This window comes from Cinclus cinclus, chromosome 3 (genome assembly GCF_963662255.1).
Source record: "Cinclus cinclus chromosome 3, bCinCin1.1, whole genome shotgun sequence".
Classification (NCBI taxonomy): domain Eukaryota; kingdom Metazoa; phylum Chordata; class Aves; order Passeriformes; family Cinclidae; genus Cinclus; species Cinclus cinclus.
In genome coordinates, this window is record NC_085048.1 from 94,546,581 (window position 1) to 94,574,432 (window position 27,852).

Genomic DNA, 27,852 nt, shown 5'->3' on the forward strand with positions numbered 1-27,852 from the left:
GCGCAAGCGCTGCGCCGACTTCGAGTGCAGCAGTGAGTGGGGGCGGCGGGCACGGCCCCGGCAAGGGGGTTGTGGGCCAGGATACCTCCCCGAGGCTCTTCCCAAAGCCCTCTCCTTCCGCCGGCTCTGGCGCGGAATCTGGGGACAGTCGGGAAAGAAAAGGGAACGCGACGCCCACGCGCGCCGTCCCTGTCTCCGCGGCCAAGTTTTCAGATCCCCGCAGCTCCGTGTTTGGTTCCCCTACCTCCCCCCCCCCCTCCCCCGCAAAGCCCTCTGGTAATAAACCCGTTGTCTGGGATAATTTCAGGACCGATTCGCTGGGACACACATGTCGTCTTTCTGATCTAACATGAATAATTAGCTTCATAGCGCGCCCCTGAGTTGTAGTTCTCCAGTGCTTTGTCAAACCTTCTCTTGACTAGAACGCTTGCTTTTGTTTTTTAGCTATGACTTGCTTTCTGTTGTTATTATTTTAGCTGTAACTTGGCTTGTTTGTTTGTATTAATTATAGCTAAAAATCTCTTAGTTATACTTCCAATTTAGTTCTTATCTCGTGACTCAATCTGGAAAATAGCAAATGCGAGGAGGTCTTGTTTACTCCCAGTTAGCAAAGACACTTTTCACATAAATTATCTTTCAAGTCATACTCTTCTCTTTGCTTTCTTTGGACAGTGTTAATGTGCCGAGGGAAGGCCATGCGGGATTTTAAAGGTCCGGATTGTCGCTTTGTAAATTTTAAGAAGGGAGAAGCGGTATATGTGTATTATAAACTAATAGGAGAATCAACTGAGCTTTGGGCTGGAAGCGTAAGTACTGTAAAGCATTTCTTCTGTTTGCTTTTCTTGGTAATCTATTTTCATTGCTTTTGCCTTGTAAGAGAATGCTTGGAGTTATGAATGTGGCTAAATAACACAGTGAATGCTGCTTTGTCATGAGGCCGGTGGGAAATGGGATGAGGTTTGATCAAACCTGAGTGCTATGAAAAATGGGCAACGCTAGTATGTGTAAAAATTGCTAGAAAACTGCCTTTGTGTTGAAAACGTCCTATTGCAGCACTGTCAGTAGTGGTGGCTATAGGTCTACCTGGAAGCTGAGCCTCCCTTCCCACTTAGGGAGGCTTAAGCCTGTGCTTGTGTTTTCCCATGACGTGGTCTCATCCTGCACTCTGTAATCCTGCTAAAGATCGCTGTATGTGCATCTTTTAATTGTGTTTCTCGTCCTAATATTAATTTGCCTTTCCCCCCTTTTTATCTAAGATGAATGCAGAGTTGGAGGAAAACTAAGCAGTAAAACTAGAAAGGATTAAGATTAAATTTGATTTCTAAAAGGTCTGTTTCTCTCAGCTGTGCTTTAGCAGGTTGCAGAGTAGTGGCCTCGTCTAAGTCAGCATTCTTGGACAATCTGAGAGACTTCTGCTAGTGGGGAAGGAACATCCCCATACTTGCAGTTACTTTGTAGAAAGCTCCTCTCCACTTTCATAAGCACCTTATTTGCCTGGCAAAGGCAGAAGTGAGATAACCACAGAAGAAGAGCAGTTTTTGTGGGCTTCCCTTGAAAATGTTGGCAATCCAGAGGTTTCTTAGACCTAGTCCCTGTTGCTTCTTCCCCATGTTTCCCCTACATCCTTTTTAGTGTCTAAATTGTTTACTTCAACCTCCTTTCTTACTCTGGTCTTCTACGAAGGATAAACAATTTTGACAGTCGTCAGGGGTGCTTGAAACCACACCTGGGTGTTGACTGTGGGACCAGTGGTTTAGTAAAAATCAGGATGTATCACTTTCTGTAACCACTTCAGGCTGGGGGTGGACAGCCAAACTCTCAGTAGGAGCTGAATCCTATTAGAGTGATACAGAAGTGAATGGAAAAACTGCAGTGCGTGGCTCAAGACGAGTTAATAATTCTATCATGCTGGTGATTCCCTTCTGCCATGTACTGTACCATAAATAATCTGGGTAATTAGCTGGTGGTACAGGTTTCCAGGGCTGCCACTAGCAGCGTGGGGCCAATTTTGTATCTTCTAAAAAGGTATAATGTAGGCTGCAAGATCAGACAGCAGGTTAAGGTAATTGCTGAGTTAATATTCAGTTTAATTATTCACTGATAGGCAGCTCATGCAACAGTTAGGTGTGTCTCCAAGTTAAAAGGATGTTTGCTTTGAGTTTAAAAAGTAAAAGCTCCAGTTGGCAGGTCAGAAAGAATTGCAAAGCTCCATTTTATTTGTTGTCATTTTTCAGCTGTGTTACATGATTTTCAATTCTCCTTTTTAGGGCAGTGCTGCCGGACTTACTCCTTTTGGTTAGTGGCTATAATCTTTATTTCTTTTATACCTCTTTGATTGACTGCTGCTGTGTTAATCACAACACTGCAACAACCAGCATGGAAACTGGTTGCAGTGGGGTCAGAGCCTTTGCATTTTGAGTAGGGCACTGGCACAGCTCCCCCTGTCCCTGACTCACAGATAGCTCTAGGGTCTCTCTCCTGCAGTGTGACTTCCTGTGTCAGATTTGGCTGGGCAGCCTGATTTCCCATGCCAGGTTTGCTGGGCAGCTTGATTTATGCAGGCCAGCCGTGCCTGCTGTGTGAAGTCTTGGAGCCAGGGGAAAGCTGCTGCTTGCTAATTAAAACCAGGCTACCCAGTGAGGTCTGCCATCAAAAGAATTCCAGTGGAAGGCATGTTACCTTCTGCAATGGGCCTTTTGGGATCTCATTGTGTGACTTCATGTGGGCTTTATGTGCATCATTTGATCCCATCCATGTGCCCTACTGCCTTTTTCCATACCCCCTTTTTTTTGGGGGGGGGGGGGGGGGAAGGATTTATTAGGACAGAACAGGAGCTATGAAATGGAGTTCTGATTGTCAAGTGTGAGCAGAGGTCAGGGGGATGTATATATGAGAAGCTAATGCAACCTCGGTTTTATTTCAAACAAGTTGTAAATACAGATTCTAATTCCAAAATCAATTTGAAGGAGCCATGAGAAATACAATAGTATTTCTGACATGAAGGGAGATGATCTGATAAGAAAAGCAGCCTTTCACCAAGGCTGAAAAATCTATAGCAGCTGGGACTGGGCTTTATTTGCCTTTGCTTTTCTAATTCACTCCACCCTTTTCGAGCCATTGTTTATTTCTTTTTCCCTGTGCCAGCAAACATGTTGTATTTTGACAAAATAGCTCCTTTATTTTGTGATGCCAGTTTTGAATACTAAATTGCTTATAGAGCGTACACTATGTTCACTGGGTATTTTGCATGTGAAAAAATCTTGGAACCCAGCTGTAATATATATTCTATACATTATATGGCCTCTAGTTTTTAGCAGAGCTCTCTAAGCCTCAATAGTAAAGCAAAGCCAAATGCTTGGAAAATAGTCTGTGACCATTATTTAATAGTCATTTTATGTTACGAATTTAATTAACACATCAGTAGCAGGAAAATCCTTGATTTTTTTTTCCCCCAAAGCCAAAAGATAGAGCATACCAAGTGCTCTCAATGTTCTCTGCGTGCTACCCTACTGTAAATCAGTCTCCTCTTCAGCATCAGTCTTGTGTTGCTTACACCATCAAGTTATTGTAGACTCCTGTGCATTTTTCCTGCACACTGCCCTCGCTTTAGCAGGGTCCAGAACTCCAAAAGTACTTCAGATCATTCCAAGTAAAAAACGTGCTGTTTTTTCACAAAACATTTTGTCAAAGACACTTTGGTTGTTATTTTATCTTATGGCAAAGGGATGAACTTAATACCTTTGATTCAAGATATCTGTGCTTTAGGGATGTGGGCTTTAAGATTAAAAAGATTTGAACATCATCTTCCCCAGTTGTTTTTCTGATAGCTGGTGTGAGGGTGTGGCTTCTTGGTCAGTGAATCTGCAGCAGCTGCCTGTGGCATATGAACACCAGGGGGGCCAGATGCTGTACACACAGCCATGTGTTTTGTCCATGCACAACTTTTTAGCTGCGAAGCGAGTGGATATTTCTCCTTTATACACTTGGCATTAATAGTGCCTTTCCTCTGTCATGTCTGTAGAGAATGAATGTTTCCTTTATTTGCACAATGAGGCGTTTTTTTCCCATTACAAGAGAGGACTTGTAAGGAGAGAAGCAGATGATATTTTGAGCAGGCAGATCCCATATGGCTTATAAACCACAGAAGTGGCAAACTGGATCACTGCAGAGGACTTGTATGGTCAGCAGCTTGGATTGCAATAAAGGAGTTTCAAATTGTGATGCCTGATTATAATGGTTGTCACAGAGATTAGTCTGTAAGGAGACTTTGAAGCTCCAATTTTTGTTTTCAGAAAGATCATTAAAAACTGGAGTAGAAGTTTAGAAAGAGAAATAAACCAATTTACAATTGAACTCTAGTGTACCATGCAAAGAGAAGTTTTTGATTTGACTTGTCTAAATGAATTTCCCATTCCCACTGGTAATTCCCAATAATAAACATGCATACATGATCTGCTTTCAGTAAGAGAGCATATGTGTTTACAAAAGGCGGGGAGGGAACAGTTATACGTGTCCAGCTATGGAAGGTAAGATCTGAATGAGAAGTAGTTTAAAAAGGAAGTCCTGTAATGTATCAGTGCTTACTTCACTTGCATATCAAAACAAACACCTCCAAAAATTATTAGTACATATTATTCGCTAGGTACTACAAATTTCTTCCTTTTTTTTTTATGCTATTGTAGATCCAGAAAGCTTCAGGCAAGGTTAACCTGTTTCAGTGTTATCGGTGTAATAATACAGCTGTGTATATCCCATGCCCGTTTTCTTTTTTAATTTGAACTATAGCTGAGTGTTCTCCCCACACAAACTCTTCAAGGAAATTGGTAATTGTCATCTTTCTCCTGTAACAAATTGAGGAAATGACCAACTTTATTTCTTTCCCCCAGATATTTTGGTTGTCTAGGAACTGTGTACCTTTCTAGGTGTTTCCACCAGACTCTAATTACCTGAATTATCTAATCAGTGTAGTGATTGCATGCTATTAATATTGGCTTCTTGACAGCTGTTGTCAGAACTCTCAAGTGAGAGCATTGCTCTTTGTAGATCTTATCTGGTGAGTGATAAGAGAGATTCTTGTCTTCCCCTGTTTGCCTTGCACATTAAAAATCACCTTTCTATGACTGATTTTTGCTTGTGTCAGGCATTGAAGAGCAACAATGCATTTGCAGAGGGGGGCATATTTTCCACACAGGTCTTAAAGTGATTGTTACATCAAGTACAATTTTGCATTTCCCTACAATCTGCTTTAAGAATTTTTTTCCATAAATTACAAAGTGAGTGTATTTTGGGCTATAATATTGTGTGTGGATATAAATCTTATTAGTCAAAGATCTTCTGCTTGCTGCTTGAGAAAATCTTTGAGGTGTGCATGGTGCCTCTGGTGCCTGCACAATAGCAATTAAAGCACATGAGCCAGAAGGCCTGGGATTTATTCCCAACTCTCCTAATAATTTGTTATAAGTCAGGCCTTAAAACATGAACGGTAAAACTTAAACTAACTTCACAAGGCTGTTGTGAAATACAAAACCTTAGTGAAAACTCTTGCCTAGACAAGGCATCACTGCTCTTCTTTTATTCACTGTGTTAAACTTCATTGGGAATACGTGAGAGTCAGTTCAACATACTTGCTACTGGTGTCTGCAATTTTTTACATAGTCATGTATAAAAGCCTTCCTTAAACCTTCGAACTTAATGCTTTTTGTTTGTTTGTGTTTGCTTTTTGGCAGGTTGGAAGTGATTTTGGATATTTTCCAAAGGATTTACTTGAAATAAATCATAACTATTCCAATGAGGAGCTAGAATTACCAACAGATGTAAGTCTTACTTGTTCTGGGGTTTTTGTTTGGTTGGTTGGTTTTTGTTTGTTTTGTTTTGTCGTTTTGTTTTTTGTTTTCAGTTGGGGTTTTACTGTTTCTTACTTTGGCATTCAGAAAAATTCCCAAGGAAGAAATTGAGAATACTGGTGATTTTTAATAACTTTTTGTTAGTAAGCAGCTACATACATGCTGAGGTGCACATATATGTGGGTGGGGTGGAATGTTTGTGCAACTCTGTATGTGGGATGGATGGATGTAAAGGCATCAGCCCAAAATGTGGGCATTGACCTTTCTTTTCTCAAATGTTACGGTTTTCTAGAGAAATGTGTTTGGATTGAGCTCTCTAAGTCCTGCTAAGTGGCTTGTGCATAGGCCTTCTGATGTGTAATCAAAATGGCTTCTGTTCCCAAACTTTCCAAGTTTATAGTACTGTCAGAAACAAACAGAAGTGGGTACAGTCAGCCCTTTGATTCTAGAATTGCAGCCCTTTCACACATAACTGGCTTTCATGCAGTAATAGCAGCAAGTCCAGAGTTGTGTCAGTAGAGCCTTTTTGAGGCTGTAGCTTTAGGTGTGCTTGCAGCACGGAAAGCTGAGCCAGTCCCAGGCTGCATCCAAAGCAGTGTGGCCAGCAGGGCAAGGGAGGGGATTCTGTCCCTCTGCTCTGTTCTGGAGAGACCCCACCTGCAGTGCTGCATCCAGCACTGTGCTCCCCAACACAGGAAGGATGACAGCCTCTTGGATTGAGTCCAGAGGAGGCCACCGAGGTCATTCAAAGGATGGAGAACCTTTCTTACAAGGAAAGGCAGAGAGATGTGGGATTGTTCAGCCTGGAAAAGAGAAGGCTCCAGAGACACGTTTTTGTACCCTTCCAGTACCTGAAGGGAGCCTACAAGAAAGATGGAGAGGGACTTTTTCTAAAAGCATGTAGTGACAGGACAAGGGGGAATGGCTTCAAACTGAAAGAGAGTGGGTTTAGATTAGCTATTTGGAAGAAATTCTTTGCAGGCATTGAAAGAAGTTGCCCAGAGAAGTTGTGGATGCCCCATCCCTGGAAGTGTTCAAGGGCAGTTTGGATGGGACCTTAAGCAACCTGGTCTCATGGAAGTTGTCCCTGCCCATGGCGGTGGTTTGGAATGAGATGACCTTTAAACCCTTTTCAAGCCAAGGCCATTCTGTGGTTCTGTGGAATTGTGTTCAGTGTCTTGCACTGCTTCTATTTATTTTTCAGAAGTTGCATGACAGGGAGCTCCAGCTTGGAGGACTTGGTCCTTTAAAGGGATGCCAGTTAGCAGAGGTTGTGACACACAAACTTAGCAACATTTGTTTTCTTCTGTTTGCTGGCATTCAGCAATAGACTTGTTCTACATTCAGGACATATGGTGATGAGTGCAGTGTAATACTGCCAGCTCCATTGCTGCCTTACACTTTGTTCCTGCAAAACCTTTTTACTTAGATTTTATATAAGACCTTGGGCAAAACCTCCACTGATTTCAAAGAGAGTTTCGGTTAAGGACTCAAGGGGTTAATTTTGTGTGATTAACATAATTTATTTTGCTGCTGCATCTCTCTTTAAGTAGGCAAATATTTTTGGTCTTAGCACTTCTAGAAAGAAATATTTTTGACTGTATATTGTTTTTCATTTCAGGAAACAGACTTTGTTTGCTTTGATGGAGGAAGGGATGACTTTGATAATTATAATGTGGATGAACTTCTGAAGTCATTGCAAGAGACAATAGCAAATGAAGGGGAAATGGAATCGAGTGGTCCAGGGACAAAACCGGCTGAAGGAATTGACAAGGATAATGAGGCTGAAAAGACTGATAGAGGAAAGTCCCTTGGTGCTTTGGAGACAGACAATCTTGAGCGAAGTGCTGAAGAAGAAAAGGAAAACCTTGTCTTGACAGACAAAGTTGACAGTTCTCTTACAGAAGGAACTGAAAATACTGGGGGAGACTCCAGTGTCAACAGTCACAAAGAAAACTCTCAGGGAGATCAAATTGCACATGAGCACTTGAAAGGAATGTTACATGGGAAATTAAAAGGGCTAGAGAGTGAAAATACCAAAAACACTAGTATTCCTCAGGGCGAAACCAGCCAAATTGACCAAGAGAATGAAGAAGTCAATGCCTATACACTTTTAAACAGAGAGCTCTCTGTGAACTTAAAAACAAAATTTGGCTCAACTGCTGATGCTGTTGTATCAGATGATGAAGTGACTCACCTTGTCACGTCACCAGAAGATGATTTAAATGAAGATTTGAGCATTAATCCTCACAATGAAGAGGAGGAGCCAGAGTTTGCAGATCAGTCTGCAGAAATCCCTTTGCTGTCTTTTACGGCAGAGGGTGAAATTACATCCCCTGTGGATTTAGAAGATAATGGAAACTATGACGTCGAGTCCCAAAATCAGGAACCAGATGAAGATGCAAAGGGTGCTACAAAGCTAAATGACCAAAGAGATAGTAGGGAGGAACATGATTCAGATGTCTTAATTCTTCAGGATGCCTTGAGTAAGAGCAAGAAGTCGGGTGACAGTGTCAGTGTAGACAGGTCAGAATCTAAACAAACAAAAGAGAAACAGGATGACATGGTGCTAATTAGTAAAAGAGAAGCACCAGCAGCAACTCAGCCTGAGGATCTCTCCAAAGAACCCCTTGGAAAGGAACCTGTGGGTAAAGGTGATCTGGGTTCAAAAGAAAGAGCCAACAAAACTGAGCAGTTGGAAGAGCAGCTCACTGATGGAACAGAGTCACATTCTACAGTGAAAGATACAGCTGTGCCTGATCCTCACACTTTGCCTAGTCCAGGCAATGCTCTGGAGTCCAAATCATTTCTTAAAAACAAGGAAGATGCTTCAGAAGCATCTGATTATGGTATCAACAAAAGTCCTGAAAGAGTTCCACTTGCTCCAGTAGAGAAAAGTGAGAAAGAATTTGAGGATGATAGCTTGGAGGAGTCCTTGGAAAGTGATTTAAAGCATAAAAGATCATGGGAGAAAACAGTGGAGAAGGGAGAAGCTGAGAACAAGCCTCCAGATGATGTTCCAGTCAAACCAGTGGAAGAGGTAAAAAGTGCATCTCAAGGTGACCTAGGAGATATTGACCTCTTAAGACAGAAAGTGGAGCGTGGAATGGCTGCTGTGGAAAAAGAACTTCTCAGACATGAAGAAGATTTAAAACAAGAAGTTAAAATTTATCATGAAAATAAAAATCCTGCCTCTTCTAACAAAGAACTTGAAATAAAAAAGAGAAACATGAAAGAAACCCCTGCAGGGGAAAAAGACTCAACCTATACTGGAGCTGTTGAGCAACCTAGGCCATGGGAAAATGAGACTGAGTATTCAGAGGCAGTTTCAAGAAATCCTGGCAAAATGCTAGTTTTTAAAGAAAACACTGAGAAGAGTTCCCCTGAAGAAAAATCAAAAAGCACCACACAGAACACTGATACAGAGAATCCTACTCAGCAGGGAACTGCTCGTTCTGAGGATGCAGGATCAGACAGAAATCTTGGCAAAGATTTGGCTGAAGAAACAACTCAAAGAGCAGAATTGCATTCTGAGGAACCAGATGCTGAAGATGACCCTGACCTAAAACAAGCAGATGATGAGCTACTGGAAGATGAAAATGCAGCAAGTGCAAAGCTGTCACAAGCAAGGGCTGCAAATGCCCAGGGTAATACACTAGGTGATGAAAATACAAATCCTGAATTAGAAGGACTAAGTGAAGCTGTTTCAGGAATCCCAAATCCTACTTACAAAATAGGAGAGGAAATAAACTCATTCCCTAAGAAGGATAACACAATCAGTATGCAAAATGCAAGTGAGACTGGGAACAAAGAAGTTGACATATCAGTGAGAAAAGATGCTAAAAAGTTGGATGAGTTGCAACATGTCACAGAAGCCAATGAGGAGTCTTCTGAACCTGAGGAGCTGGCAGCTGTGGAAGAACATAATTCCCATTCTCTTCACCCAGAAGACAGCAATGACTTTGACGAAAGGAAAGATCATCTCCCAGAGAGCATTTCACAGAAAGACTCAAAAGAGGTGCAAAATTTAGAGCAAACAAGAAATGACCACCAGCAATCTGCACGTGTCCCCAGCCCTGCTGACAGCTCAGAAGGCACCAGTGACACGGTAGCAGACTTCAGTGAGTCTGTGAAGCAGCTCTCAATAATTAGAGATTTCCTTGATGAAAAGCGTGTGATGCGCCTGCAGAAGTACCTTGGGCTCCAACACGTGGTTAGGATTGAAGCCATGTTCCATGACATGAAAGTGGAGATGGAGCTCGCTCAGAAGGCAAGCCAGAATAACGAAGATACAGAGAAAGCTCTGGATGAGATACTGGAGTTTTCAGAATCAAGCATTATGGATGTTGTAGGAAAAGTTCTGGATTCCAGGGTGGCAGAAAATAAGGAGGAGGTGGTGAAGGAGATGGATTTGTTTGATGAGGAGAGTGCACTGATGGATGATATTCAAGAATTAATATATTCATTAAGGAGTAAATATTCATCTGCTGGTGAGAGTGTTCCACTTGCTTCTCCTCCAGAATGGGAAGATGACCAGCTGCACGTTCAAGGTAGGATGTTAAGCCAGTTAATAAATAGGTGAAATGGAAGTAAAACCCTGTCCCGAACAACTCTAACACAGAGAAGCTTGAAGAAGAGGGTGAGGGAGTAGAATTGAAAGAGGCCTTGTGCAATAACCTGTGATTTTGCTTTTTTTTAATGCATGTTTTTAGCACTGTGATGAGAGTGGCTCAGGGACAATCCTAAGGGAAGGTACTGAGTTCAGCACACCTGTTCTTATGGGCCAAGTTCTGTTTAAGATAAGGGAGATCCATGCATGGATATGGTCATAAGGAGCTACTCAGGACAAGTCTGAACCTCCTTAAGAAACAGGGATTCACATATACTAATGTGCTGAATTTTCTGAAGGGTTTAGCGCTGTATTTTTTTTTCTGAACTAACTATCACCTGGTTGTGAGAGATCTGCTGATTCATGCAAAGTCTAGGTACTAAATCCAGGCACCTAAAATCTTGGATGTCCTTATAATCATATTTTTGCCCACATTCATAAAAGAGTGCATAAGTAGAAATACTGAACAAACAGATCTTTTGATTGGGCAAGAAGCAGAGGTAGGGTCTTCTGCAAATTTGATGGGTTTTCTAATTAGCATGCAAGATGTTAAGATCCACTTTTAGCCAGGCTCCTCTTACAGTAGTACATGTTAAGTATGTGATTTCTGATAAGGTCACGAATGATGCAAATATTTCACCTTGCAGTGTTTCACTGAAAGGTCAGTGGTTGATACCTTGCATGAATTTCACACAGACATTTGATTAGATGTTACTGAAAGTTGATTGAGAATATCCTGAAAGCAATATGCAAGCTGAAATATTTAAAAAGTGTCAAGAAAACTTTGTCACATGCAGCATTTCACTGAAGGTAGCTGTGAGTAAGAAATACACATTAGCTCAGAGCTTAATTCATACCTCCTTGTCTGTCGAAGATGATGCAGAAGAGGCTGGATATGACAGTGTTTCCACCAGAAACCTGAATACCTTTGATGGGGGCAATCAGGAATTTCAGCAGCTCATTGAAGATAAGAGGCCCGAGCAGCCTGTTGAGGAGGAGGAGGCTGTCAGTGCTCCTGAGCATGAAGAGACCAACTTCTCTGATAATGGAGCAGCTGAAGAAGGGTATGATAGTGAAAGAGGATCACTCCTGGAAGATACTTCCTTTGGGTCAGTTGATTCAGGAGAGAGTGCCAGCGAACACATTGCTGAAGGTAACCTTTTTGAATTGGCTCGTTTTGTTATTTTGCTCTTGAAGACATGCGTGGTTTAATGGATTTTTAGGCAAATAGCAGGAGTAATTGCAAATAGCACTGATACTTTCATTTTATGCTGCTGTAATCTTCATGATCGATGACAGCCTCTCTAGGGGCAGTACTGCATTGCTAACTTAGCACAGTAGTTTTACTATGGTTTTGCAATGTAGGAAAAAGGAAAGTGCTCTTGTGAGTGTCAGAGTTCTGTGACTGGGCTTGTGGACTGTGTCTGAGGATGGTAGTGGAGAAAGAGCAGAAATCCCTGGAAGCAGATCATCAGCCCAGGTTTCTGCCTCTTTGCAGGGACTGACAGCCTAACAGTCACCTTCTGTAGACAGGACTGCTGGTAGAATTGTGTGCCCTCTCTTCTTGCTCCTTTTAGCCCATGTCTCTGAGCCATATTACTTTCCAGGGAAGGTGGTGTGTAGCTCCCCCCTCAGGCAGCTCAGTAATTTCTCTGTGTGTTGGAATAGGAGAAATGTTTGGCTCCCTCTGGTTGAGGCCTTACCCCTCTGAAGCTAGAGTGCCGTCTCGTCATTATGCCAAGGAGAGATCCTGTTACTGTCATCTTTCCCAGCTCTGTTTTGGCATGAAACACTCTTTGACTGTGTTCTCGGTGCTACTCTCAGCTTTGCTGTTCTACCTTCACTTCTGATTATGCTTAATAATTTTGTCTCCACTGAGCTTTTAGGAAAAATGCAGGCATATCTTTGTTAGCTTTTGTACACTACTGAGGTGCTGGTACCATCTCCAGGGCCAAGTGCTTTTGGGTAGCTTCTAAGATCTGAAGGAACTCTAGGCTGAATGCCAAGAAAACAAAGGAATTTCAAATGGCTAGTGAATAACTTTACTGGTTAAGCAGTCAGATGTTCAGCTGTATTTCAGACCATCTTCATTCCTTCCTTAAAGGTGGTTAAATGCTGCTTGCCAGGAATTCTTAGGAGAGCTAGGAGAAGTGTTGGGAAGTAACGAGGTGGATGATAGTGGAATGGCTGGTCACAGCTGCTGTTCTGCAGTGTGACAACAGGCTGGGCAGGTGGCTCTGGAATCTGCTGGCCTGGGTGTGTGGTAGCAGAAGCAGCAAGAGGAGAGGGTGGTATCCAGGCCAGGGTAGAGCTGGAGATGGTTGAAAGCTTTTGCCGTACTTAGAGTACTGAAAGAGTTCAGGAGTGTTTGACATGGTGTCATTCTTGGGGTTGTCCTGCCAGGACAGCAGTTGGACTTCACAGTCCTTGTGGGTCCCTTCCAACTTAGAATATCCTGTGGTTCTGTGAACAGTGCTGGGAGCTAGTCGGAGGGATTCGCGCCTAGGAATTGAAGAGTGAGTGAGTGAGTGAGTGAGTGAGTGAGTGAGTGAGTGAGTGAGTGCTGCTCTGATTCACGGCTGGAGGAGCTGGGTGTGCTCTGTCTGGGGCAGGCCCGGCACCGTGCCACCGCACAGCCGCGACCCTTCCTGCGGCACCCCTCCTAACGCCGCCTGTGGAGTATCAGCGCCCTTCCCGAGGGCTGTCTGCCTCTTTCCCAGTGTCCCGGAGCTCCGGGGGGAGGCCGTGCTGCGGAGCGGTGTCCGGGCCCTTTCCCGCTCCCGCTCCGGGCGGTGACGCCGCTCCCCTCTCGCCCCGCAGGTGCCGGCGCGGGCGCGAGCGCCGCCTGGCGGGGGCCGCCGGGCGAGGCGCGGGAGCTGCTGCGGCGGGTGAGTGGCGGCGGCGCGCGCCGTGTGACGCGGGCGAGGGGCGGCGCGCGGCGGGCGGGCCCTGAGGGAGGGAGGGAGGGAAGGAGGGCAGGAGGGAGGGCTGACGTGTGCCTGGCGCTGCCGGGCCGCCATGGGTCCCGCGGGCGGCAGCGGGTGGCCGGTGGAGGAGCCCTCGGCGCGGCGGAAGCTGTTGCAGGTGAGGGCAGGGAAACGGCGGCGGGCGGAGCGGCCGTGAGGGGCGGCGGAGGGGCTCCGGAGGCCCGCCGCGGGCGGTGACACGCCTCCTCCCCCGGGCGAGGCGGGTCCCGGAGGGGGTCACCCCGCCGTGAGGGGGACCGGCGTTCCGCGCCCCCGGCCCGCAATGTGGGGTCATCCCGCGGGAGTGGAGGCGGCCGCTGGCGTCAGGGATCGCTGCCGGCCTTCCCGGATGGCGGGGAGAGCTCGCCCCCCGGCCGGGCTCTGCAGGAGCAGGTGTGCGCCCTCCTTCCCGTCCTCCCCTCTGCCGGCTGTGGAGAAGGTAGGGAGAGAGAGGGTAAGTTGGAGGAAAGGAAGGGAGAAGGCAGCGGCTCCCGTGTGGCTCGCACAGTTTGTTCCCTGAGCGCCATGTCACCACTATCAGCCCCTTAGTCTGTACCAGGCGTTCGCACCTTCCCCAGGTGCTCTCTGACCTCCAGGTGGAGGAGGAGACTCGGAGACTCGTGGCATATGGCCCTCTGACAGGGGCAACAGCTGGGAGAAGAGCTGAGCCATTTGCACTGGATTGCTCCAGACATCCAGATGTAAAACTGGGGGGGGGGGGTGTGCTTTCTATAGTTTTCCATCCTTATACAAGTCACATAACTACCAGTGCTATGTAACGCGAATTTGTATGCATCAGTATATACTCATTTTGGTGTGGCTTTTCTTTGCCAGTAGACTGCCACTGTCAGGTGTCCTCCTGATACTTGAGAGTTTTGCATTGAGATGTGAGCACCAGGCTGCTCTGTGGCTTCTTCATTTTCGGTTTTCAGTTTGCAGAAAAACTGCAACAAACCTCTTGATGGTTCTCTGGATTTATGGGAGGAATAAAGGCACCTGTCAGCCTGCTTGTTTTACCCAGCTGTTTAATGGAAACACACTCATATCTGTCACTGCTGTCGGTTTGCAGTTGGTCGCCACCCTGCCTGAGGAAATGCGTCCTGGGCCTGATTTCCATGGAATTCCATGGGAGCCTGTTATTATAACTGCCTTAGTGGGAATTGTCACACTTGCGGTATTTTTCTGGAGAACCTGCCTTTCAGTGAGTATACTTCATGCTTGCAGGCCTGCTGATGTTTCACTAACTGAGTGGTCCTTTGTGTGTTTAAACTGTTTCAGCAATACGGGGGTCAAAGCAATATGTAGTCTTTCATGTTTTCACTTTTTCTGTTTAGAGCATTAATGGCAGCTACATGCTGGGCTGAATAGCTAAAGTTAGTTGCAGTGCTAAGAAGCATTTTCTGTAAGCTGGTAATTGAAGATTGCTTAGTAAGAGGCAATTTCGAAAGCAAAATAGAGGACTGTGATGTAAATAAAGAAGGCTGAGGAAAGGGTCAGCATATTTTTGAAATGAGAAGCCTTCCATGTGCTCGTGCCTGTTGCTGACTATATCCAAAATAAGCAGTTAATCTTCCCCACTTCATGTTGTCCAGTTGCTTGCAGGTACTGCATTTAGAAACGTAAAAACATTATATTAATTCTCATTGGAGGGCCTCTTCCATTTGTCCTCATTCCTGCATGGAAAATTTTCTCTGCAACAAAAAATCTATCACCAGTTCTCAACTATAGCAGTGCTTTTCCTTGGGAGCTGAGAGATGAGAATTGAATAAGAAAATTTTTTTTACAGCTGTCCAGTTTAGCCACGATATGCTCCAGAAATTTGTGGAATATTTGCTATTTGCCTGCAGGAATAAACTAAAAGTATATGTTTTCTGTAACAATATTGATGGTCTGTTTTTTGGGTTTTTTTTCCCTTGCTTAGTTTTGACATTGAATACGCTGGGTCAGTTTCAAATGCAAAAAACAGTGTTAATAGAACAGTGTAAAAAAGCTTCTGAAAGTCTTCTTTTATTGTGTTAATTTTGAAACAAGCACCTGTCACATAAACATACTGCTTTAGAGGGCACAGAACTGGGATGCAAGGAGGTTTTTTTCTGTGTTTGCATGTTCATGGCTGTGGTTTGATACAAAATGTCTTCATTTTCTGTGCAAATTGGCTGTGGCAGTTACTGGTATCCCTTTAGTGAGTGAGTAAACAGACTTATCCTAAGGCTCTTGGACAGGGCTTTAGCCTGGGAGCTTTTATTAGAAAACAGCTTAAGCTCGTTTGTAGTGTTACTCAACACTCATTGGCAGTGATAGATGTGTTTTCCATATGCTGCTTTAACCTGAATGGAAGTGGTCACTTTTTTACATAGGGAATATTAATAACATTTTTAACTTACCACTTTTTATGGCTAATCTTCTTGTTTGTTTGTTCTCTTCTGTAGGTAAAGAGTAGAATATATCAAGGTGAGTTTTTCTCTACTTTTCAGTGTAGTTGATACTTAGGCATGTAAAAGTTTTGCAGATTTATACTGTTTCAGAGAACCAAGTACTCATCTTCACTCCTTTTCAAGGAGAATGCCCAGTGTAAGCTTGGCCAATAGATGATACTTAGTTGAATCTGAGGGTTTAAATTTTGCTTTTGATAATGTTTTGATCAGGAGAAACAATGCAGCTTGCACCTGTAAAATAAAGGGCAAGGAAAAGCTCCACTTTGTTAAACATAAATGTGAACCACTGGTTCATGGGACAGAGTTTGCTTTGGTTTTCTGACCAGCAGTGGTTCTACTTTTGCTTGCTGTTTCTCAGAGAGCAGGAGCTGGTTTCTTTTGTTTTTTTGGACTGAGGGGAGCCTGAAACTGGCTGCAAATAAGCACTCTAAATCTAGATCTAAATATGCAGGTATTTCTGTGGCCAGCACGGTGGTTTTCACAAGAGTTTTTCTGTGGCTTCAGGTTTCTAAAATTAAAGTGTACTGAATGGGGAAAAAAATCAAAGTAGGGCGATTACTGGAATTCATAATTGAATAAAAAGTGCAAATATGGAAGAATTGCCTCCATAGGAACTTTGTCTCTTCCTCCCTCACATTTTACCTACCATTCATTCCTCTCTGGTTTCGTTGTGGTTATACTGCAGTTTCCTTCTGCACAGTTAATGCAGAATTAGTGAGCTGAAAAAAGCCCATCTTTGATCTCTGAGGTGATTTCTGTAGTGCAGGAATAATACTGGTATTGGTGGTGCAAAAATTACTTAGCACACCCCCCTAAAAACCAGGAATCGTGGATTTAATTCCACCACCCAAATATTCTTCTCTTTGATGCTGTACAGAAACTGCTAAAGAGCAGAAGAAATAGATATTCTTCAAGCGTGATACAGGCCACATTGTTATTAAAATCTTTATCCAAAATAGATGAGTATTAACAGCGACAAAAATGCTTTAAAACCTGGCTTACATTTGGAGTCCCAAGGATAAAAATCTGTTATCCTTTCTTCATGACAATAGTAAAATTGGGTGGCCAAGCTGATGCAGGGATTGCTGCATCCCTTAATCTGCTGAGAGCTATCTTGAACCTTGGCAGCCACTTGATGTCTCTCCTCTTCCCAGAGTGGGAAAGGCCTGGGATGCACTGTCCCAGGAGCCCTCGTGTGGGAGGGAAAGCAGGAGTTGCAGTTGCCATTGCACTCTGTGGGATGCAGCTGGAACAGCCAGTGCTCCTTGTTGTGCTGCAGGATTTGCTGTGAGGCAAATGGTGCTTGGGGCAGTCAGACAACAGACCAAGGCAGCTTTGGACTTGAAAAATAACAAAAATTGGATGGTTTTAAATAATCTGCAATAAAATAATTGAAGTGTATTAATGACTTTCATTGAAACCTAAGGGTTGGTTGGTGGCTTTTTTAGGGTGAGAAGCAAATGCATGCCTGAAGGCTGCTGCTTGGTGTCTTTTGAGTCACTTGAGCCCTTTTGAAGTATAAGCAGAGCAGCTCCTTAAGAGCTACTGGTGCTGTATCCCAGCTGACTTGTCTCTGTTCCCAGTAGATCTTTCAGAGCTTTCATCCTCTTACCTTTGCTGATGAAACATTCAGCTTCAATAGAGCAGAAAGGTGGTTGTCAGGGAAGGTGTGGCATCTCCCCGAGTGTCCCGAGACTGCTCTGAGATCCTCACTGTCAACTCTTCCCCTGAACACACCTCAGCTGTGTGTAGCCAGCACCTCACTCTACTCTGGGTTCTCAGAGCAGCTTTTGGGAAGTGGGTGCAGGAGCTTTGTGCTTTGCATCAGCTTTACTGTCTTGTTTTCAATCCTAATTTTAAGTGAAAGCTGGACATGCAGAAAGGGCTGACTGACAAGGAATTAACACTTTCCTGATTTATGCTTTAGTTATTACCTGAAAACCTTCTTTGAAGTGGTAGTAATGATAGCTGATTTTTTTTTTTTGCCCAGTATATGATGTACAGTTACTGTAAGCTTTCTTTTTCTTCCTAGTGACTGAAAAACAACTTGCTGAAAAGATTAAAAACCTTCTGCAAGAAAAAACAGAAATCTTGGAGAAGTTGTCAGAATATGATCAAAAGGTATTGTTCTAAGTTGTCCTTAATTTCCTAATTTTCTGTTACTGCTTTAATGGTACAGTTAATGCAACATTTATTTTTTTTTCTATTCATGCTGAATATTACATTGACAGTTTCCTCAGTTTTGTGTGGTTGTTTCTGTGCTTAGATAAAGGAAGCAAAGGAATCTGTGAAAGAAGCCCAAGAACAAAAAGACATTCTCTCAGATGAAACTGCAGGGCTTAAGGTAAGAGAAAGTTTAACTGACTCTACTGAAAGCAGCAATACAAATAAAAATAGTTTGCTTTTTTGCTTAGGTTGGTCTTTTGCACCTTTGTTGTTTTTTTTTTTTTTTTAAGGACACTGTCAAAGAATTGGAAGAAACAAATCAGCAGCTTGATAACAAAGTGAAAAATCTGCACACCATGCTTGAAACAGAGAGAAAAAAGAATGAGAAGAAACAGAACAAGGTTAGAGCAATTACACTTGTAGCTTACATTGTCCTTAGCTTGATGTCCCCTAAAAGCTGGTCATGACCTGATGGGTTAGAGATAGGGGTAGAACAAACCAAGTGAGCCACCTCAAAAAGAAAGACTAAATGAAATGTTAGGTTTATCCCAAGGTCAAAGGATTAGTCTGTTGATTTATTTTGTTTGTAGTTTTTTGGAGGTTTTGTAGGGTTTGGGTTTTTTTTAAGATCTGGATGGGATTTGTGTGGTTATGTGCTTTAACACACAAACAGATGCATTCAAGTCATGGGCTAGTCTAATACTTCCTAGCTAGAGCCAGGAAGTTCCTTGGCAGTATAAGCTGAAGGTTTCAGGTTGGGAAGACACATTTTTTGTACTTATAGCAGCATTTAGTTCTACAGTAAGTGTGAAGTTCTCTGAGCTGCCTCTTTCTCGTTGTCCAGAGATACGTTTTCTCCTTTTTTTTTTTTTTCTTTAAGACCTGATTTTTCTGTTATCAAGAAGCTCTTTGGCCTTGTTTTGGTCAAAGGTTGTTGCTAATGATAGCAGTTCCTCTCATTGTGGACTGCACAGGTGAATAGGGAACTTCCTGGCCACAGACAGGTGGAGTCAGGGGTAGAAGTTGATTTGAATGTGCTGAATGTTTCTATTCCTTGCCTTGTTGATAAGGTAGTGCTATGTTGCTGCCAGCAAATGGATGCTTGAAACGGAAGTTTGTTGTGTTTTGTTATGCTTCCAGAAGACACAGGTTAAATAATTACTCAGGCTGAGGTTTGTGCCAGGATAACACTAAGTCATTGCTCATCTTTCTCTTAGCTCTCTGAAACCCAGAAGTCCTTGGAGAAGCTTCAGGAAGCTATCACTATGCATTCTGCAGAGCTTTCAGAGGTAAAGCATTATTTACAGTTGACAGTCACAAGTTTTTGTACCAGGAAAATTCTTATCTATGGAATAGAAAATGCTGGCTTGGCAGGTTGCTGGTTTGTGCATAGGTACCTCTTTCTTTTCCTTTTAACCAGGTTTTTTGTAGCTGTTGCTCCACAGTAATTTGACTTTGTCTTGTTCCTTTTTGTTTTCGTGTGTAGGTGCAGATAGCCCTTAATGAAGCTAAACTGAATGAAGAAAAGGTGAAATCTGAGCTTCATCATGTGCAGGAAGAGAATGCTAGACTGAAAAAGAGCAAGGAGCAGGTAAGTTATGCTCAGGCCAGTCAGTTGTCTTTCAAACAAAATATCTGGCCTTTATTCCTTGTTTTTTTGAGTGCAGCTTCAGCATGTCTCTTATTTTCATAACATGGCAGAATTCCATGTTTTCTTATTACCATGATAAAATTTAAATGCTGTGTGCCTGCTTGCACAGGCTGTTTGTGCAACTGAGCCACATCTCTGGTGTGAAAGCTTTGCCAGTTCCCCTGATGTCGTTTTTGTCAGCAAAGTCACAAAGTCTGTGCTGAGGTGGTGGTCAAGGCATGATGGAGAGATTGCCACTTGGGATCAGGGCTCAAGGAGGTAATGGTGAAGAATTGCCAGAAAGTATTTCAGAAAACAAAGATAAGGGGGATTTTTAGCCCTGGAATACTGGGACAGTTCTTTTCCAAATAATTGTAAAGATCTGTTTTCTTTTTTTATATGTGAAGTATGTGGCTTTTTAAGAAATATGTTTTGATTACCTCTGGATTGCAATTAATTCCTCATATTGGGGTGTGTGAGCGGTTGGGATGTTGGCTGAGATGTCAGATTTGTAAAGCCACCTAATAATAAATTGCAGAAATATTCCCAGCATCCAGTTCTGCCAGTGGAACAGCAATGAGCCTGATACCTGAAGTTTACCCTTTATCTGTGACCCGTGGTGATCAGTTATCAGCAGAGCTGGCAGTAAAATACATTTTAATTACATACAACATGCACTGGAAACACAGCAAGTAATCATCTTGCCTTGGTGCTTCATACAGCTGCTAAAAGAAGCTGAAGGTTGGAGTGAGAGGCATTCTGAGCTCTGTGAGCAGATTCAACTGTATCAGAAATCTCAGAAGGACATAGAAGAGACACTTGCCTACAAAGAAAATGAAATTGAAGTAGGTTCTCTATAACCAGCTTGCTTTCAATATTATGCATCATAAGATACTCTGTCATACTTCACAAAATGCAGGACAATTGAACCTTTGATTTCTTTACTAGGTTTTAACCAATTGCATTATGCAGCTGAAGCAGCTGGACATGGATTCAGAGGCCAAGAAGGATGACAGAGGGCATGAGTGGAGCCCAGGAGATGATCTGGCCAATGGAGAGTTGCCAGGTACAGTGATCCCACCTGATGTGATGCTGTGCTTGTGGCATGTTAGAGAGGAGACAAGGGGAATCCATGCATACAGAGCTGCCAGCTTGAATTCTCAAACCCAAAATATCCCTAACTGAAGGGAGGAACTGGCTACAAGGTCACTAATTGCTTTTAGATTACCCTTTAGGTAAACCACGAGTGTAGTGACATGGTTATAAAGATTGTGTATAAAGGTTGGTAATTAAGAGCACTCCAAAAGCGGAGAGTCTTGGCTTTGTTGTTCTGGTACATTTATTTTAGATAGGAATTTTTAATGAGCTTTCTGCTTGCCTCCAGATAAAGAACTAATTTAGGTAATCACATTTTTTGAATTTGAAAGCCCAAAATAGATGTTTTCAAACCTATTCAGGCAGTTTGTCATTTGTGATGTTGCACATATATTTGCTGCATCTCTGGTTTTGAAATCCTTTTTTGTTCCCCTTCTTTATTTTTCCCCTTTTTTCTACTTAAAGTAGATGTGGGCTGGAAATTCCCACTTCTTGATTTTTTGGGGATTTTATTTTTGGGGTTTTTTTGACCATGTAAAGATGTAGGGATTTAAGTGTAGGGAGTGTTACTTTTAACAGTTGTCCGCTGACTTGTTCATGATTAAAAAACAAGGTAAGAAATATATTTTTCTCTTTTAGATACTGAGAGTGAGAAGATGAAGACTCAGATTAAGCAGATGATGGATGTCTCCAGGGTATGTTGCACAAGTATCTAATAAATGCAGTCACATCAGTGCTATGCCTGTGATCATAAACTGTTTGCTCCTCTTTTCAGGTCAAAACAATGTTATCCATAGTTGAAGAAGACAGAAATCTCCTGCAATCCAAACTGAATGATGAAGTAACAGCAAGACATGAGCTGGAAGGTAAGTTTAGCAAAATAACTGCTTAGGATGAAGTGCTGTTCGTGGCTTAAAAAGAAACAGAGCATGTAAGTGCCCATAATGGTTCTTACTGCAACTGCTTCTCCAACAGAGAAGATAAAAACATTGGAACATGATTCCTCTTCGCTGCAGTCAGCCAAAACTCAACTGGAAAATGAATGCAAAACTCTTCAGCAGAAAGTGGAGATACTTGGTGAGCTGTACCAGCAGAAGGAGATGGCACTCCAGAAGTAAGCCTTTCCTTACTCTGTTGTATCGTGGGCACTGTCCAAATGCTTTTCACTCAGAAGGATCAAAGAACTTGGAACTTGTGGTTGGAATGAGTGATGGCTACTCTTTCAATGCAGCTGAAGCTGGTGTCCTTTCTTTTGCCACTGTTCCAGAGATTCTGAAGAGACTGGCCATGTGCACACACCATATTGCCTCCTACTTTTAAATTTCTGGAGAGGGTTTGGTCTGCAAATTCTGTGGTTGCTCTGTTGCATCATCCAGAATTGTCAAGGAGAACATAGGGGCAGTTAAGATTTGTTTCTGTTAGTCACACTTCTGTTCAGTGAGTCTAATTATCATAATGTGGAGACTTTAGTATTTCAGCCTTGTGAGCTTCTTGCATTCTCAAAGGGCTAACTGAAGGCTGAGTTGGCGATGGCAGCTGAGAGGAATTAATTGCCAGTGCTGAGGATCTGCTCTCTACGTGTTAATTCCTCATTCGTTTATTTACTTACTGAAATGTCTGTAATATCATCTCAGTTTTGTGGGGAAAAATTGAGACTAGGATTCAGGGACATTCTCAGCCAAATTCTGTAGAAAAGCTGAAATTGTGATGGAGAAGCAGTTAAAATTCCTAAGGTTTAAGTGTGTTGGCAGGGGGAAGCACAGGGTTGGAACAAGCACAAAGTTGGAAATGAGGCTGTAGTGAAACTGCCTGACCTTGTACCTTCCACGGATCCATGTGTAATAAACTTGGAATGGAGAGGTGGAGGGTAGCCCACTCTTCAGGGAAAACCTCATCTTGACCTCTGTGAAGAATTTCTGTTACTTCCAAAGCATACAGGAGATTACACTGCCTGTTAATATTTCTTGATTAGAATGAAGAACTTCCTGTAAATTTTTTCTGGAAAATTGCTTTGAGTTTTAGCTAAGGAAATGGATTATGCTGAACTGGTTATTAGCAATAGTTAACTTGCTATTAGTTAAATGTTTCCAGTTCTGTGGGATAGCTCTTGTAAGTTATGAACACACTATAGATCTCTTAAATACTTACAGAAAAAAATGAAAAAAATGATGAACCATGAAGTTATAAAAAGACTATGGAAATTAACTGTGTTGTGAATTGGTATGGAGAATACTTGGAAAAAGCTTCCCACATGGTTAATAACTACTGAAAGTGTCACCTGGGCCCTAAATTTGCCTCTTTTCATGACACATTCATTTCATTTCCTGTGGTTGATGTCAGGCCAGTGGATTTCCTTGTTTTTGTAAATCTGGATTGCAATCCATGGCATTGCTAGGAAAACTACAGGACTTAAGGGATGAACTGTCTCTAACTGATAGATGCTGACAGATCTCTAGAAGCTGACAGAACTTTCTGGTCAACTCTGTGATTTTAAGGTTTGTCTGTTGGTTTCAGGAGACAGGATTTCTGTCTCTCTTTCTAAAAAAATCTTTTTTTTTCCTCCCTGTGATCACACACATTATTGTAGATTTTGATATTGCTGTCATTGGCAGGGGAATACCTTGATTTGAAGTTGTAATAGATGTAGAATGCTGGACTATATGGTGTATTTTTTTTCCCTATGCAGAAAACTAACCCAGGAAGAGTATGAGCGTCAGGAGAAGGAGCAGAAATTGTGTGCTGCAGATGAAAAAGCCGTGCTGGCCATCAATGAAGTGAAAGTTTACAAGTAACTTGAATTTCTGAAGATTATAATTTTATTTTGGCTACTGAAGAAAGTTTATGCAAACATCTCTCCTTACCTTCTTTTTCTTTTTGTACAGGCAAAGGATCCAAGATATGGAAGAAGAATTGCAAAAAACAGAGAGATCTTACAAAAACCAGGTAAATTTCTTGCTTGCTGGTTATTGTGTCATATTTGTACAGCATCATTCCAGTGCTCCATGGTAAGTTATTGGAAATACTGGTAGTTGGATAAAAACTAAATGGCTTCTTTCCTTTGCAGATTGCTGCTCATGAGAAAAAGGCACATGACAACTGGGTAAGAATGTTTGTCCTTTTCAGATGCAAACAGTTTGTATTTGATGTCACATTGGTGCCATTAATGCAGTTGATGAAATTTTCCCTGCCAGCTCATTGCCCGCTCGGCCGAGAGAGCTCTGGCTGAAGAGAAAAGAGAAGCAGCCAACCTGAGACAGAAGTAAGTACAGAACAGACTATTGCTCTTTGAACAATCTGGGAGCTGCTTGGGGGAGAAGCTCAGAATGTGCAGTGCATTTTTAAGTTATTCATTTGAACTACTGTTAAACCGTTTTGATGGTTAAGGTAACATTTCTTACTGAAAGCTGTAACATTTTACAGTGCAGTTTGCCTTGTTACATTGTAATAGATACAACTCATTTGTATTGTTTCAATAATGATAAGAGACCTTTATTTTTCAAAATCAGATTAATAGAAGTAAACCAGAAAATCATCATGCTTCAAAGACCAGCCATTGTAAAGCCAACTCCTGGCAGACCTGACCGCCAGATCCCACCACGACGAGGTAAATGCTGTTGGTTCTCCCAAAACCTTAGGTCTTGGAGTCAGTACATCAAAAAACATAGGGCTGTGCCAAGTTGTAGAAAAGTAAATCAAGTGGTTTTAATTCTTTGGCACAGGGCCCTTAAGCAGAGATGGCTCTTCTGGCCCATCACCCGTGAGTGGAGGAAATCCATCCCCCACACAGATGATTGATGTCCCTGCCCGGCCCCTCTCCGCTCCTCGAAGGGAAGGTGTGAGGGGTGAATTTGGTAAGCAATGAAACTCCCTTTTGACAACTCCCTCTTAGGCTACACACCCAGGAGCACTCAGGTCAGATACTGGTTCTAGGAATGTTGATATTGATACCTGCTTTAGGGTTTTATTAATAAAAATAACTCAGGCTTGTGGTATTTAGGGTCTCTGGGGTTCTTGTTTCCCTTAAGGTACGATGGTGGATGGCCCCCCTGCCCCAAGAAGGCCTCCAGAGCTACCTGGAAGGATGTCTGTTCCTGGTAAGTTGTGTGCTCTACAAGAGCTTACTCGTTACTCCTTCCCTTCCAAAAGGCAATTTCAAGCCCACCTTCCCTACCCTAGGCAGGGTAGGACACTTATTCATGGCTCTCTTTTTAGATATTGGGCCTGCTGTGGCATCCCTGATCAGCAGTGAGCCAAGAACCTCCTCCCCTTCAACATCAATGGATGGAGTGGTGAGTTGAGAATGCCCCAACCTTCAGGAAGCCTTTCTAATACATGACTTACTGTACTTCCTCCCACTTCTTTAACTGTATCATATTCTGTCTTGTCTGTATCCTATTGCTATCCCTCTCTGCTGTCCAAAAAAGCCCCAAAAGCAACCCTCTCCCAAAGAGTCTGAAGCCCCCAGTGTAACTACAGATTCACCTTCCTCCATGGAACCAGCTGCAGTGAGTATTCCAAGGCTGGGCATGGTGATGGTGGTCTGATGGAGAGGAGTTAACAGGCTTGGTGTTCTGAACTGCTGAATAACAACTGCTCTGTGGAACTAACCAAGGGCTCATCCCTCTGTCTCAAAGGGCTTCTCTAATGATGAGCAATTGCTTTCTGGTTTTTCTGGGATTGAAGAAATAAGATGTTTCTTGTTAAGGACTGTGGGTAAACACTTAGGAGTGACTACAACAATAATCCTAAGAAGCTGACTTACTTGTGGTGTTCAAGCACAATTCCCTGCGTAATTCAAAGTTCGAGGTCCTTTTCCAAAGGGGTGTCCACCAAGGAAACTTCAACAGGGCTTGAGCTTTTCTTTAGTACAGCTTCATCTAAAGGAACTTGTTTCACTAATCACTCGCTCCTGAGTAATGCCAGCAGTGCTCTGGGCGAAGGGATGATGATGGTGCAGTAGCTGTCCCTGTTTCCATGTTTTCTGCCTGGTTAATGTAGTTTGGAATGTGTTTGGGTTATTTTTCTTTCTTCTCCCCACCCCCCTTACCTATTTGGCTCTGTGTGAGCGGTCAGGCTGTTCAGTAGTGTTAGTGCTTGTCTGCTGCAGTAACTCACTGAAGTGTAACCTCACCTTGCCCAGGGTAATGCTGGTGCCAAAGGCCCCTCTCCTTTCCCTGGGACACCTCTGATGCACTCCCCAGTGCTGGGGCCCCCACCGCCTGTTCGCTATGGACCACCAGGACCAGCACCACCTCCTCTGCGGGGACACTTCGGGCCTCGGCCTCTCCCTGGGCCCCAAGGTACGTCTGCAGTGCCCTGTGCTGACACTTCACTTCTTGGAGTCTGATTGCAGAACCCAGATCTGCTTTTCCTTAGCACACGGCTTCCTTGTGCTTCATGGGTGTTAGCTGGCTCAGTAAACTTAGACTGGGTGGGTTTTTTCAAGTCTCCTTAATGCCAAGGTATTTTTCCTTGTTTACTCTAAAATGGAAGCCAGCAGCCACAAGTCCGTAGAATAATTAATGGGCTTTGAGGTCCTGCATGTGATGATGATCCACTCCAGCACTGCTCTAGAAAATGACAAACTGAGCAATTAATCAGGAGCTTCTCTGTTTAGGTTAAAGCAAGATTTTATTTAACTCCATGATTTCCTTTTCTTCTAGGTTGTGGTCCTCCCTTGCCACCTCCAGTTGGAAGAGATTTCTTACCTAGTCCACGTTTAGGAATGAGAGATTTGCCTCCTGGCCCACTCCTGCCTCCTCCCGATCCCAGAGGCTACACACGTGGGCATCCTCCCTTCCACCCCCTCGGCCCTCCTGGCCCTCCTGGCCCTCGGCTACCCCTGCCACACCCACAGGCTTCCAGGGACTACGTTCCTCCTCCCAACAGAGACTTGCCTCCACCGGCACCCAGGGACTGAGGGCAGCCGGCCCCAAGGACTACGCACAGCGCCAGCGCAGGATCCCTGCCTGCAGCTCCACAGACCTGGCTCCCATGTGCACAACGCTAGGAAATGGCTCTTGGTTTGAAGACATTGGTCTCATTTCAGTATATCTCAGCTTTTGCAGGATTAATTTTTATCCAGTTGCTACAGCCATCTTATGTGCATTTATGATCACAGACTCATCCATCCACTTGGGCTGCAAGAACCTTTCTGTGATGGACTTGAACCTACTCTAAAAGTGCAATAGGAAGGAAGTACCTGTGTGGAGAGTTTTAATTCAATGTAGCCTTTGTAACCAGTTGGCAAATGAACTAATTTCTTTAAAAATGTAAATCAAATCATTTCCTGTGGAAATAATTTTTTTAAGTAAAATGCTATCCAACCTGCCTTCTCCATCACATCATTGAGCTGCAGTTACTGTAGGCAAGGGATTTACATGAGGATTCTGAAGTTCTGGGCTTTTTTTAAAAGATGTCTGGTCAAAGATCAGAAGCACAAATGACACTGTATTCAAAGGAAAGTTATAATAAAAAGCAAAATTCCTTTTGCTAAACCCCAAAGGCTTTGTTTCAGTGTCATGTTTTGTTCAGAAAGGACATCGGTTCAGTAATGTGACAGAGAATGCTACAGTTCTGAGAACAAGAATTGAATCAAGGCCAAATTAATGCTGCTGCAGGGTAGTGACCATGTTACCCTCATACTGATCTACTGTGACACAATACAGACTTGCTTCATGCAGGACCATGGGGAATACAGCTTCCAGAACTGGAAACCTTGATGAAGTTGTGAAGCTGACCTGTGTTTCCACAGTACCTCTCAACTAGAAAAACTTAGAACTTCCCTAATTGCTTTTTGCTTTCAAGAGCATCTCGCAGTGTCAAGTGAAGTTTGAGAACCAAGTTTTTCATCTTCCTCAGGGTTAAGAGCAATTCAGCTTCTGTAAGAGGAAGGGTGGATTTGGAGAGCCTTTTTTACTTCCATCAGAAAAGAAAGTAGCTTTCTGTAAAACAGAGTGGGGGTATGTAAACCTTGTAAACATCTACTGCAGCTACCACCATTAAATAATTTTCAAAACACACCCTACACTGGCAGTTCAAGTGTTAGTGCAAGCATTTGGAATAGGGGCCTTTTACCTGTCTCAGTGGGTAAGGTTTCTCACAAGTG

General features: G+C 43.1%; 1 protein-coding gene across 3 annotated transcripts; it reads left to right on the forward strand.

The window, feature by feature from the left end:
- Window positions 1-27,663, forward strand: MIA3 (MIA SH3 domain ER export factor 3). Of its 3 annotated transcripts, none has more exons than XM_062490446.1 (28): window positions 1-32; window positions 673-806; window positions 5,727-5,813; window positions 7,465-10,393; window positions 11,327-11,605; window positions 13,273-13,340; window positions 14,488-14,619; window positions 15,848-15,869; window positions 17,886-17,974; window positions 18,120-18,197; window positions 18,310-18,420; window positions 19,237-19,308; window positions 19,506-19,610; window positions 20,372-20,494; window positions 20,598-20,715; window positions 21,384-21,439; window positions 21,520-21,610; window positions 21,720-21,858; window positions 23,431-23,532; window positions 23,627-23,687; window positions 23,809-23,844; window positions 23,936-24,003; window positions 24,251-24,348; window positions 24,464-24,595; window positions 24,770-24,838; window positions 24,957-25,033; window positions 25,885-26,044; window positions 26,408-27,663. In XM_062490446.1, coding segments are annotated over exons 1-28 (5,694 nt in total). In that variant the 5' UTR covers window positions 1-31; the 3' UTR covers window positions 26,665-27,663. The 3 variants fall into 3 exon arrangements, with proteins under 3 accessions (XP_062346430.1, XP_062346431.1, XP_062346429.1); XM_062490445.1 differs by lacking the exon at window positions 1-32 and adding an exon at window positions 25,169-25,249 and having other exon boundaries at window positions 630-806; XM_062490447.1 differs by lacking the exons at window positions 13,273-13,340; window positions 14,488-14,619; window positions 15,848-15,869 and adding an exon at window positions 25,169-25,249.
- The last annotated feature ends 189 nt before the right edge of the window (window positions 27,664-27,852 follow it).

Excerpts from the sequence above, each read along its gene's own strand:
- MIA3 (XM_062490445.1), top strand. The coding sequence starts at position 678 with ATGTGCCGAGGGAAGGCCATGCGGGATTTTAAAGGTCCGGATTGTCGC. Across the intron at positions 21,611-21,719 it reads AGCAAGACATGAGCTGGAAG|AGAAGATAAAAACATTGGAA; the intron begins GTAAGTTTAGCA and ends CTTCTCCAACAG. Across the intron at positions 24,596-24,769 it reads AGGTGTGAGGGGTGAATTTG|GTACGATGGTGGATGGCCCC; the intron begins GTAAGCAATGAA and ends GTTTCCCTTAAG.